This window comes from Crinia signifera, chromosome 8 (genome assembly GCF_055691185.1).
Source record: "Crinia signifera chromosome 8, ASM5569118v1, whole genome shotgun sequence".
In the NCBI taxonomy this organism is placed as follows: Eukaryota; Metazoa; Chordata; class Amphibia; order Anura; family Myobatrachidae; genus Crinia; species Crinia signifera.
The window spans coordinates 149,358,206-149,371,161 of record NC_139224.1 but is presented as its reverse complement, the minus strand read 5'-3'; the positions used below and the strand labels follow the sequence as shown (position 1 = coordinate 149,371,161).

General features: G+C 43.1%; 1 protein-coding gene across 2 annotated transcripts in view; it reads left to right on the top strand.

Annotated features, from left to right (window-relative positions):
• The window catches only part of LOC146026580 (cytosolic carboxypeptidase 6-like), a 1,552,889-nt gene that overhangs the window by 205,726 nt on the left and 1,334,207 nt on the right, over nt 1–12,956 (top strand). For both annotated transcript variants that reach the window (XM_083157364.1, XM_083157363.1), the window contains one exon: nt 172–296. In XM_083157364.1, coding sequence (XP_083013490.1) covers nt 172–296 — 125 coding nt within the window. The remainder of the gene's footprint in view (nt 1–171; nt 297–12,956) is intronic.

Below are 12,956 nucleotides of genomic sequence, written 5' to 3'. Positions count from 1 at the left end.
CAGTTAAAAATCGCATGCGATCGCATGCGATGCGATTTTTTCATGTGCGATGGCCATCGTGGGAGCCGTGATAATCCACAAGTACCAACATATGTTGCATTATGTGTAAAGATTGTTTGCTTTCTTTACTTTTTGTAATTTTTACTTTTTTGTCTTTTGCTCTTATAATAGGTAACCTTGGCAGAGTGGATTACATTACAGAGTTTGAGTATGATCTCTTTATCAGACCGGATACATGTAACCCACGGTTTCGTGTCTGGTTTAACTTTACAGTGGAGAATGTGAAAGAAAACCAGGTAAGTCAAGACTATTTTTCACCAACATTTAAGCTTTGTATGTAGTTTTCTAGTTTTTTTGGGGGGGATTGAATATCTAGAGTTTTGGCAAGTTTGCCGGAGGTTCGAGATGCACGTCATACCCAGACTTTTATTTTAAAGTGGCAATTTTTTACAAGACAAAACCATGCCTCAATAATGATTGCCGCTTTAAAAAAAAAAATCTGACTTTTTCCCGGCATTATGCACCTCCGGTGATCTCGGACGCTATTACATATACACCATTGTTTGTTATTTCTAACTGTCTATTAACTCTCTGAGTGCCAAAATCTCTGTGAGAGATGTGCAAAATATCTGCTAAAAATGCCAGTGTCTTTCACAATTGTTATATAAATTCAAATATAAAATGTTGTGATAAGAAAAATTACATTTCCTATATAAGGTCATGATTAAAGGCCATTATGATGAATACAAATGCTTGTTCGGCAATTTTCGCATCAATTTTGACAAATTCACTTGGTACTCAAAGAGTTAACTGTCATGTGATCTGTAGGATTGTATTTATTTATTTTAGCTTTTATATAATTACTTTTCTGCTAAGGACTGATTTTTTATGTCTAGGGTTCTTGTTTTGTACTATATGAATTGTTGTATCAACATCTGCTGATTTTTGACAGTTTTGTAATTTTTGTAATATTTTCTGGGACTTTTTGTTATATTTATGCCAATACAACGGTTAAACTTGTATTTGCTAAAATGTATCACATATTCTACTATTTGCTATATGTCTCCGCCTAAATTTTCTTTTATATTATACTTAGATAATTTTATACTATTTGCTATATCATTATAATTATTATACTTGTATTACAGTGTGTATATATATATCTATATATATCTATATATATCTATATATATCTATATATAGATATATATTAGTTTTATACTGCTGTTGACTATAGAGATCAGAGAAACGTGTCATGCGGTCTGGGCAGTGGGCAGTTTCTCTGTGTCTGCCACCCATTCTGTCTGCTGAGCAATGATCACTGAATGTCTCTTGGTATAATTGTTTGATATACAGATGAAAGTATATGCTAGAAATAAATGCACAATATCCCTCTGCACAAGCATTGATTAACAAGGGATTGTTAGCTCATACTACTGTCATATTTTCATACATCAACCCTGTTAAGACGGTGATATACTGTGCCTCACCAGAGGCATATATCTATGCTTAGCAGGGAATGTGGGGGCTATAGTGTCCAGTTGTATAAGGAGCTGGGAAACAGAGACCAATTATTGTCATTGTGAATGTTGAGTAGACCGGTGCGTTTTGTGGTTCTTAACAGTACACTTGAGTCTTATTTAAAAGTCATCTGAATCTCCGTTCTATACAATTACAGTATACTGTATGAGCTAGTAGCACTGACTCTTCTAAGAATTGTAAAAGGAGTAAGGTTGGTACGAAGGCCTAACGTGGTACTGGAGAAGTGATGAACTCATTTCCCTCTGCCACCTAATTCCTACCCACCCCTCCCCTTCCCTCATTAAGTAGAACCAGGGCAAGTGGTATGGTTTTTGGCAACCCACTGAAAACTAATGCTCTCTGCTAGAATTACTGTGCAGGGCCAATGTGGAGGTTGAACTAGTACAGTGGTCTCCAACCTTTTTTGGGGTGTGAGCTACTCGCCGGAAAATAAACCACACGTTACTAAAATAAAAAAAAATAAAAAAAATCTGCATAATAACCAAATAATGCCCTTTACACATTATGCCACACACTGTAATGCCCCTGACACATTATGCCACATACCGTACTGTGTGCGCCGCCGTAGGTGCATGTAAAAAAATGGGTGTACCCACATGACACATGAGTTGCATCCAATGAAAATGGGGGTGTAATACACATATGCCCCCAATAGTGCCATATAAACATACTGCACTATCATGCACACTGCGCGTCTCTTCTTCCCTTCACTTCCTTGTGACTGGGCCATCCGCCAATCAAAGCTTGCGGGCCGACTCCACGAGTTGCCGGCCTGCGAGTTCTGATTGGCAAACAGGCGGCCCAGTCACAGGGATGCACAGTTAGGGGTAGGAGAGACACACGCGATGCACTCTCCTCCCCTCAGGCTCAGAGGGAGAAGGGAAGCGGCGGAAGATAATGGAGGGGGCGGGCGGCGGGTGGCATAGTGGTCGAGCCACCCAATTCGCTGCCGCGAGCTACTGGTAGCTCATGAGCAATGGGTTGGCGACCACTGAACTAGTACCACCTCACCATTACAGGTGATGGAACTTAGTTCCACCTCGATTCCCCTCCACTTTAACCCCGTTGGTACATCTTTCTAACAATAAACTGGGTTCAGAGAGCCTCAAGAGACACCAGGAGCACAAATCAGTTACAGATGCTCAACAATAAGAAATGTTATACTGTAATTGAGAGATCAGTACCAAAATGATTTTTTTTAATTGGGGGGGGGGGGGGGGGGGGTGTGTGTTAACCTACGTATCTTGACCACATCAAATGTTGTTGTATTGTAATCAGCAGTACAAATAGTGCAGTGGATGGCATTACTGATTCACAGCACTGAGTTCATGACTTCCATTCCCGCTCATGGCCGACCTGTGTTGTGTTTGTATGTTCTATCCGAGTTTGTGTTATTTTCCCTGGTCGCGCCTGTTTCCTCCCTCACTCTAAATACACTGGTAGGGTAACAGACTTCTGACAATAAATAAATAAATATAACACCAGTATGTATGTATGTATGTCATAGGGAGTATACTGTCTACCAGGTGTGGCCAAACCAGTCCTCGTGATCTACCAATGGTCCACGTTTTCCAAATCACCTAGCTGGAGCACAGCTGTAGTCACTACCAACTGTCACATTCTTCAGATCACCTAGCTGGAGCACAGCTGTAGCCATTACTAATTGTCACATTCCCCAGATCACCTAGCTGGTGCACAGCTGTAGTCATTACTAACTGTCACATTCCCCAGATCACCTAGCCGGAGCACAGCTGTAGTCATTACTAACTGTCACATTCCCCAGATCACCTAGTTGGTGCACAGCTGTAGCCATTGCTAACTGTCACATTCCCCAGATCATCTGGCTGGTATACAGGTGTAGTCATTACTAACTGTCACATTCCCCAGATCACCTAGCTGAAGCACAGCTGTAGTCATTACTAACTGTCACATTTTCAAACATGCTGCATTCAATCCTACTATAGATCCAAAGGTTGCCTGAGACACATGATCTGTTGGTAGATCTTTGAGGACAGGTTTGGCCACCCGTTGTATACACTCCACTGAGGCATGCACGGATGTGAATGACTGAAATATGCGCTGCTTAATAGATATATATAAATACCTGTCAATAAATAAACAAATACATGTAAATAAATAATATGATTATTACAAATGAATAAAACTGACAGGAATGCTTTGTAATATAATATGAGATTTATGGGACAAAGACAGAAACAATGGCTTTCTTTCTGCAGGAATTAGCTTTGTAGAGTAAGCACCATTGTAGGAGCCGGTGAATTTGGTGAAATAAAAACAATATTGAAAATATACAAATCAATGTATTTAATGGTAGTGTGGCAGGGACAGCATAATTCCACATGACGGTAATGTGTTGTATCCAGTCCAGATATTAGAGCAGCAGCAGCAGCAGCAGCAGCAGGAAAACTGTTGTGATCAAGGTTGGGCTGATTAGCAGCACCTGTGCTTTCCTGATATAAGTGTTTCCAGGACAGAGGGTCAATGTTCCTGATGGTGATATAGCTGCCCAGGTGATAACCCGTGGGTTAGGGAACATTGAGAGGAGTTTAAACTTGTAACCGTGCTTGCCTATGCTGTTAACCTGCTACAAAATAAAGAACGAGACTCCGTCTCTTCCGGTGTATGTGATTCCTTGTCACAGTATGTCCATGTACAGTCCAATTTCCAGGATCTATAAAATATGATATGACACCAAGGTTAGAAAATAAAACAATGAGAAAATAATTTTAACCAAGAGTTATAATACAGGGATGTTACAGGTTTTGGGCTACTTGTCCCTGTATAGAGAAGATATCTCATCTCCAACCTGCTCCTGGCATGAGCCAACCTGGTAAGACGCTGCCTGGGTGAGGGGGCCAATTACCAGCTGAGGTTATTCACATGAGTTGTTCTACAAGCCGGATGACACTGTGTACTGTCTGTATGTCACTTCCAGGAACATTCTGGGAAATGCCACAGTGGGAAGTGCGAGAATCAAAACCACTTAAAAGAAAAATATTGATTGTGATTAATCACTGCAGAGGTGATACAGGCGCTAGTAAACAAATCCATGAAAATGCAGCCACACATGTTTGTTAGTAGACAGATTGTGTATGACACCCTGTCAAACTAAACAAAGAACACAGGTGATAATACAGGAGCGTTGTACACGAACCTCTGTAATGCCTCAGGCACTGAATGTTTATTTTGCTGACAAAATGTACAACCGCAGTAGATAAATATATAAATACCTATAGTATAACCCAGCACGTACTGTTTATGCACATGTTAAGATCCAGCGTCTTTGATCATGTCCACTTCATAGACTCCCTTCAATACATTCCAACTGTCTTGTACTGTCCCGTTTCTCAAGTGCATGGCATCTATTCATGGTTAAGAGGAATTGGGGGAAATGTATAGCAGCTCCCAGAGAAAACCGAAGGTGTGGGCATGTTCCATGAAGCCCTGCCCCCTAGCTGTGGGACCACACCCTAATTATTGCTGCTTGTGCACTATTACACCCCACTTCATAGAAACATAGATAGAAACATAGAATTTGACGGCAGATAAGAACCACTTGGCCCATCTAGTCTGCCCCTTTTTTAAACATGTTACTTCCATATTTGATCCTTACTGCTTTGTAAGGATATCAATATGCCTATCCCAAGCATGTTTAAATTACACTACTGTATTTGCCTCTACCACCTCTGATGGGAGGCTATTCCACTTATCCACTACCCTTTATGTGAAGTAATTCTTCCTCACATTTCCCCTGAATCTTCCTCCCTCTAGTGTCAGTGCATGTCCTCGTGTTCTGCTGCTCCTCTTCCTGTGAAGATTGTCTCCCACCTGTACCTTGTTAACAGGGCCGGTGCCACCACTAGGCAAATCTAGGCCTAGGGCGCCGGCCACTGGAGGGTGGCATTTCGCCCCCCCCCCCGCGGGGGTACCTGTGGGTACCTGTCCTGCGGCTGTGTATATAAAGCTTGCGGCAGCGGGGGGTCCCTGCAGTCAAGAAATAACGAGCGCTATCCGCCTGGCTACGCGGAAGTGCTTCTGTTGTGGAAACACTGGCCGCACGCTGATTGGCTGAGATTCTGCCAATCAGCGTGCGCCGTGCGGCCAGTGTTTTCACAACAGAAGCGCTTCCGCGTAGCCAGGCGGATAGCGCTTGTTATTTCTTGACTGCAGGGACCCCCCGCTGCCGCCGCCGCAAGCTTTATATACACAGCCGCATGACAGGTACACCCCCCCCCCGGCACCGGGGCGCCCCCACCCCGACTCGCCTGGGGCGCTCCGGTGCCTTGCACCGGCCCTGCTTGTTAACACCCTTGATATATGTGAAAGTTTCTATCATGCCCCCCCTTTCCCTTCTCTGCTCTAAGCTATACATATTAAGATCTTTTAATCTTTCCTGGTAAATTTTGTGATGTAGGCCATGCACCATTTTAGTTGCCCTTCTGTGCAGGAAGCAGGTGGGCAGCTGACATCTGCTGACGTCAGCTGCCCTTCCTCCGCACCCACGTCACCGGCCCAATCCTATGGGAATGGCCAGAGTTTCATGGGAATGCCCATGAAATGCTGGCCATTCCCATGGGCTATGCCCCCCCCCGCCGCCTTCCCACTACCCCTGGCCACACTGCTAGGTGCCAGCAGGATGGCGAACATTTAGTTTGCCATGCCTGCTCGTACCCTGCATCTGTACATACACAGAAAAGCACCAGTGCATGCACAGATGCAAATGAGCAGGGGACCGGGCGATGAATTAGAATAAATTGAATTGAATAAAGTCCTTTTGTGAAAGTTAATTTTGAGCTTATCTGAGCCTTTTTGCTAGTTCCCCGATTCACAAACTGGTGCATTATCATTATAAACAAATCTTTATTTAACCCCTTCCTGACAGAGCTAGTTTTTGCGTTCCTGACAGAGCCATTTTTTTCAAATCTGACATGTCTCACTTAAGTGGGGATAACTTTTTTTTGCTTTTACTTATCCCAGTGATTTTGAGATTGTTTTTTCGTGACACATTGTACTTCAAATTAGTGGTAAATTTGGGTCGATACAGTCTGTGTTTTTTTGTGAAAAATACCAAAATGTCGTGAAAAAATGGAAAATTTAGCGATTTGCAAAATGTTAAATTTTCTGCTTGTGAGACAAATAATCTTACCACTCAAAATAGTTAATAACTAACATAGACCATATGTCTACTTTATGTTTCCATCATTATTTCAACTTCCTTTTAATTTTTTTGGACACTAGGAGGCTTACAATATGAATAGCAAATTCTCAAATTTTCAAGAAAATTTCAAACACTGATTTTTTTAGGGACCAGTTCAGTTCTGATGTGACTTTGAGGGACTTGTATGTGAGACACCCCCATAAATGATGCCATTTCAAAAACTGCACCCCTCACAGTATTCAAAACAGCATTTTGGAAGTTTGTTAACCCTTTAGGTGTTTCACAGGAATTAAAACAAAGTGTAGGTGAAATTTCAAAATTTCATTTTTTTTGCAGATTTGCAATTTTAATACATTTTTCTAAGGAACACAGTACATTTTACTAGAGAAATGTGACTAAAAATTGATTCCCCCAATTCTTTTGTTTTCATAAATATCCTATATGTGGCCCTAGTGTGCACGTTGACCAAACCACAGGCTTCATAATAGAAGGAGCAACTACTTGATTTTGGAGCCTCCTTTTTATGAGATTATTTTTTAGGCACCATGTAGGTTTCTAGGCACCATAAGATGCTAAAATTTAGGAACCCCCCCACAAGTGACCCCATTTTGCAAACTACACCCCTCAGGGAATTCATCTAGGGGTATAGTGTACATTTCAAACCCCCAGGGGTTTCACCAATTGTGGTACAACTGGGCAGTGAAAATGAAAAATTAAATTTTTTACACAAAAATGCAGTTCTGGCTCAAAATTTTTCATTTTCACAAGGAATGAAGGAGACAAAGCCCCCCAAAATCTGTGCCCCAATTTCTACCGAGTACGGCAATGCCTCACATGTGACCAAAAAATACCAGTTGGGTGCATGGCAGGACTCAGAAGGGAAGGAGTGATTTTTGGATTTTGCAGCTCAGATTCTGGTGGAATTTTGGTGGGTGCTATGTCGCATTAGCAAGACCCCCCAAGCACCAAGACAGTGGAACCCCCCCACAAGTGACCCCATTTTGCAAACTACACCCCTCAGGGAATTCATCTAGGGGTATAGTGTACATTTTAAACCCCCAGGGGTTTCACCAATTTTGATACAAGTGGGCAGTGAAAATGAAAAATTACATTTTTTTACACAAAAATGCAGTTCTGGCTCAACATTTTTCATTTTCAGAAGGTATGAAGGAGAAAAAGCACCCCAAAATCTGTGCCCCAATTTCTCCCGAGTACGGCAATGCCTCACATGTGACCAAAAAGTACCAGTTGGGTGCATGGCAGGACTCAGAAGGGAAGGAGTGATTTTTGGATTTTGCAGCACAGATTTTGGTGGAATGAATGGTGGGTGCTATGTTGCACCAATACAGTGGAACCCCCCCACAAGTCACCCCATTTTGCAAAGTACACCCCTCAGGGAATTCATCTAGGGGTATAGTGTACATTTCAAACCCCCAGGGGTTTCACCAATTTTGATACAAGTGGGCAGTGAAAATGAAAAATTACATTTTTTTACACAAAAATGCAGTTCTGGCTCAAAATTTTTCATTTTCACAAGGAATGAAGGAGAAAAAGCACCCCAAAATCTGTGCCCCAATTTCTTCCGAGTACGGCAATGCCTCACATGTGACCGAAAAATTCCAGTTGGGTGCATGGCAGGACTCAGAAGGGAAGGAGTGATTTTTGGATTTTGCAGCTCAGATTCTGGTGGAATTTTGGTGGGTGCTATGTCGCATTAGCAAGACCCCCCAAGCACCAATACAGTGGAACCCCCCCACAAGTGACCCCATTTTGCAAACTACACCCCTCAGGGAATTCATCTAGGGGTATAGTGTACATTTCAAACCCCCAGGGGTTTCACCAATTTTGATACAAGTGGGCAGTGAACATGAAAAATTACATTTTTTTACACAAAAATGCAGTTCTGGCTCAAAATTTTTCATTTTCACAAGGAATGAAGGAGACAAAGCCCCCCAAAATCTGTGCCCCAATTTCTCCCGAGTACGGCAATGCCTCACATGTGACCAAAAAATACCAGTTGGGTGCATGGCAGGACTCAGAAGGGAAGGAGTGATTTTTGGATTTTGCAGCTCAGATTCTGGTGGAATTTTGGTGGGTGCTATGTCGCATTAGCAAGACCCCCCAAGCACCAATACAGTGGAACCCCCCCACAAGTGACCCCATTTTGCAAACTACACCCCTCAGGGAATTCATCTAGGGGTATAGTGTACATTTCAAACCCCCAGGGGTTTCACCAATTTTGATACAAGTGGGCAGGGAACATGAAAAATTACATTTTTTTACACAAAAATGCAGTTCTGGCTCAAAATTTTTCATTTTCACAAGGAATGAAGGAGACAAAGCCCCCCAAAATCTGTGCCCCAATTTCTCCCGAGTACGGCAATGCCTCACATGTGACCAAAAAATACCAGTTGGGTGCATGGCAGGACTCAGAAGGGAAGGAGTGATTTTTGGATTTTGCAGCTCAGATTCTGGTGGAATTTTGGTGGGTGCTATGTCGCATTAGCAAGACCCCCCAAGCACCAAGACAGTGGAACCCCCCCCACAAGTGACCCCATTTTGCAAACTACACCCCTCAGGGAATTCATCTAGGGGTATAGTGTACATTTCAAACCCCCAGGGGTTTCACCAATTTTGATACAAGTGGGCAGTGAAAATGAAAAATTACATTTTTTTACACAAAAATGCAGTTCTGGCTCAAAATTTTTCATTTTCAGAAGGTATGAAGGAGAAAAAGCACCCCAAAATCTGTGCCCCAATTTCTCCCGAGTACGGCAATGCCTCACATGTGACCAAAAAGTACCAGTTGGGTGCATGGCAGGACTCAGAAGGGAAGGAGTGATTTTTGGATTTTGCAGCACAGATTTTGGTGGAATGAATGGTGGGTGCTATGTTGCACCAATACAGTGGAACCCCCCCACAAGTCACCCCATTTTGCAAAGTACACCCCTCAGGGAATTCATCTAGGGGTATAGTGTACATTTCAAACCCCCAGGGGTTTCACCAATTTTGATACAAGTGGGCAGTGAACATGAAAAATTACATTTTTTTACACAAAAATGCAGTTCTGGCTCAAAATTTTTCATTTTCACAAGGAATGAAGGAGAAAAAGCACCCCAAAATCTGTGCCCCAATTTCTTCCGAGTACGGCAATGCCTCACATGTGACCAAAAAATACCAGTTGGGTGCATGGCAGGACTCAGAAGGGAAGGAGTGATTTTTGGATTTTGCAGCTCAGATTCTGGTGGAATTTTGGTGGGTGCTATGTCGCATTAGCAAGACCCCCCAAGCACCAAGACAGTGGAACCCCCCCACAAGTGACCCCATTTTGCAAACTACACCCCTCAGGGAATTCATCTAGGGGTATAGTGTACATTTCAAACCCCCAGGGGTTTCACCAATTTTGATACAAGTGGGCAGTGAACATGAAAAATTACATTTTTTTACACAAAAATGCAGTTCTGGCTCAAAATTTTTCATTTTCAGAAGGTATGAAGGAGAAAAAGCACCCCAAAATCTGTGCCCCAATTTCTCCCGAGTACGGCAATGCCTCACATGTGACCAAAAAGTACCAGTTGGGTGCATGGCAGGACTCAGAAGGGAAGGAGTGATTTTTGGATTTTGCAGCACAGATTTTGGTGGAATGAATGGTGGGTGCTATGTTGCACCAATACAGTGGAACCCCCCCACAAGTCACCCCATTTTGCAAAGTACACCCCTCAGGGAATTCATCTAGGGGTATAGTGTACATTTCAAACCCCCAGGGGTTTCACCAATTTTGATACAAGTGGGCAGTGAAAATGAAAAATTACATTTTTTTACACAAAAATGCAGTTCTGGCTCAAAATTTTTCATTTTCAGAAGGTATGAAGGAGACAAAGCACCCCAAAATCTGTGCCCCAATTTCTCCCGAGTACGGCAATGCCTCATGTGTGACCAAAAAGTGGCAGGACTCAGAAGGGAAGGAGTGATATTTGGATTTTGCAGCACAAATTCTGGTGGAATGATGGTGGGTGCTATGTCGCATTAGCAAGACCCCCAAAGCACCAATACAGTGGAACCCCCCCACAAGTGACCCCATTTTGCAAACTACACCCCTCAGGGAATTCATCTAGGGGTATAGTGTACATTTCAAACCCCCAGGGGTTTCACCAATTTTGATACAAGTGGGCAGTGAACATGAAAAATTACATTTTTTTACACAAAAATGCAGTTCTGGCTCAAAATTTTTAATTTTCACAAGGTATGAAGGAGACAAAGCACCCCAAAATCTGTGCCCCAATTTCTCCCAAGTACGGCAATGCCTCACATGTGACCAAAAAATACCAGTTGGGTGCATGGCAGGACTCAGAAGGGAAGGAGTGATTTTTGGATTTTGCGGCTCAGATTCTGGTGGAATGAATGGTGGGTGCTACAGTATGTGGCATTAGCAAGACCCCCGAAGCACGGTGAAATTATGAACCTAATATTCCATAGATGTGTGGTATATTTTAAAACACTCCTTTATACATAGGCCGGGTTTGTCGGGGCAAGTGTCACACTGGAAAATAGTTTGCTTTCTTATTCCCTTTTTATAGCAAACTTTGCACCTTTTTTGTGTCCTGCCCTTTTTTCCAGTGGAGGGGATTTCATCAGGAAAATGCTGCCCTGGTACAATACGGGGACCAGTACTAGAAGTACTGGGGCCCTCTGCCTGCTGGTTCCCAAATATTAGGCCCTTTATGACTTCCTCTTGAAAGTGCATAAATGTCCCCCTCTGGCCGGTAGAACGGAATAGCACGTAAGCGTTATACAGTGCCATCTGGATGATATACACGGCCACCTTCTTGTACCAGATTTTTGTTTTCCGCAGGGCACTGTACGGCTTCAGTACCTGATCTGAAAGATCCACTCCGCCCATGTACCTATTGTAATCCAGGATACAATTAGGTTTGGAGGTGTGGGTACTGGTACCTCGTACAGGGATGGAGGTGGTACTGTCTCCGTGAATTGTTGTCAGTATAAGGACATCCCTCTTGTCCTTATATTTGACCAACAACATATTTTCGTTGCATATTCCCCTGCTTTCACCCCTTCTCATTACTTGGGCAATGTGCGTTTTTGGGAGGCCTCTTTGGTTCTTGCGCACAGTACCGCAAGCTGCTGTACCTCTTGAACCAAGGGCCTTAAACAGGGGGATGCTGGTGTAAAAGTTATCCACATAGAGGTGATAACCTTTATCCAGGAAGGGGTGCACTAAATCCCAGACAATTTTCCCACTAACACCTACGAGGGAGGGGGGGCATTCTGGCGGTTCAATTCTTGAATCCTTCCCTTCATATACCCTAAACCTGTGAGTGTACCCTGAGGTGCTTTCACACAGCTTATACATTTTTATGCCATACCTTGCCCTCTTACTGGGAAGGTACTGGCGGAATTTAACCCTTCCTTTAAAATGTATAAGGGACTCGTCGATACAAATAAATTTTTCAGGGATGTACACCTCTTCAAATTTGGCACTGAAATGATCAATGACCGGCCTGACTTTGAATAGCCGGTCAAAGGTGGGATCATCTCTGGGTGGGCACTGTGCATTATCGGTGTAATGTATAAATTTAAGAATTGTCTCAAATCGAGTCCGGGTCATGGCCATACGGTAAAATGGAGTACTGTACAGAACATCTGTACTCCAATATTGCCTAATTTCTGGCTTTTTTACTATGCCCATATGAAACACCAGACCCCAAAACGTCATCATCTCTACTGCATCTACAGGGGTCCACCTAGCAAATGATGACGTGGGGTTTTGAGCAATAAACTGCTGGGCATATAAATTAGTTTGGTCCACCATTAAATTTATAAAATCATCAGAGAAAAATAATTTGAAAAAGTCAATTTCTCTGAGACCTGTGGAATCAAATTGGATTCCTGGCATGGCCAAAAACTCAGGAACCTGGGGCTCAAAATTGTCTGGTGGTGGGGTCCATACGAGATCAATTATTGGGGGGGGGGTCTCAGCTGCTCTACGGGGGCGTCTTTGAGGGGGTCCCTCATCACCAGAGGAGGAAGAGGAGCTTAAGGCAAATCCTTCAAATTCCCCGCTTGCATCACTGGCTGTGTCAGAGTCAGAAGCAAGCATGGCATATGCCTCCTCCACTGAATACATTCTCCTGGATGACTGGGAGGACATTTGGGAGGACATTTGGGAGGACATTTGGGATGCCATTTTTATTTTTGTGTTACTGGTAGTGAAATG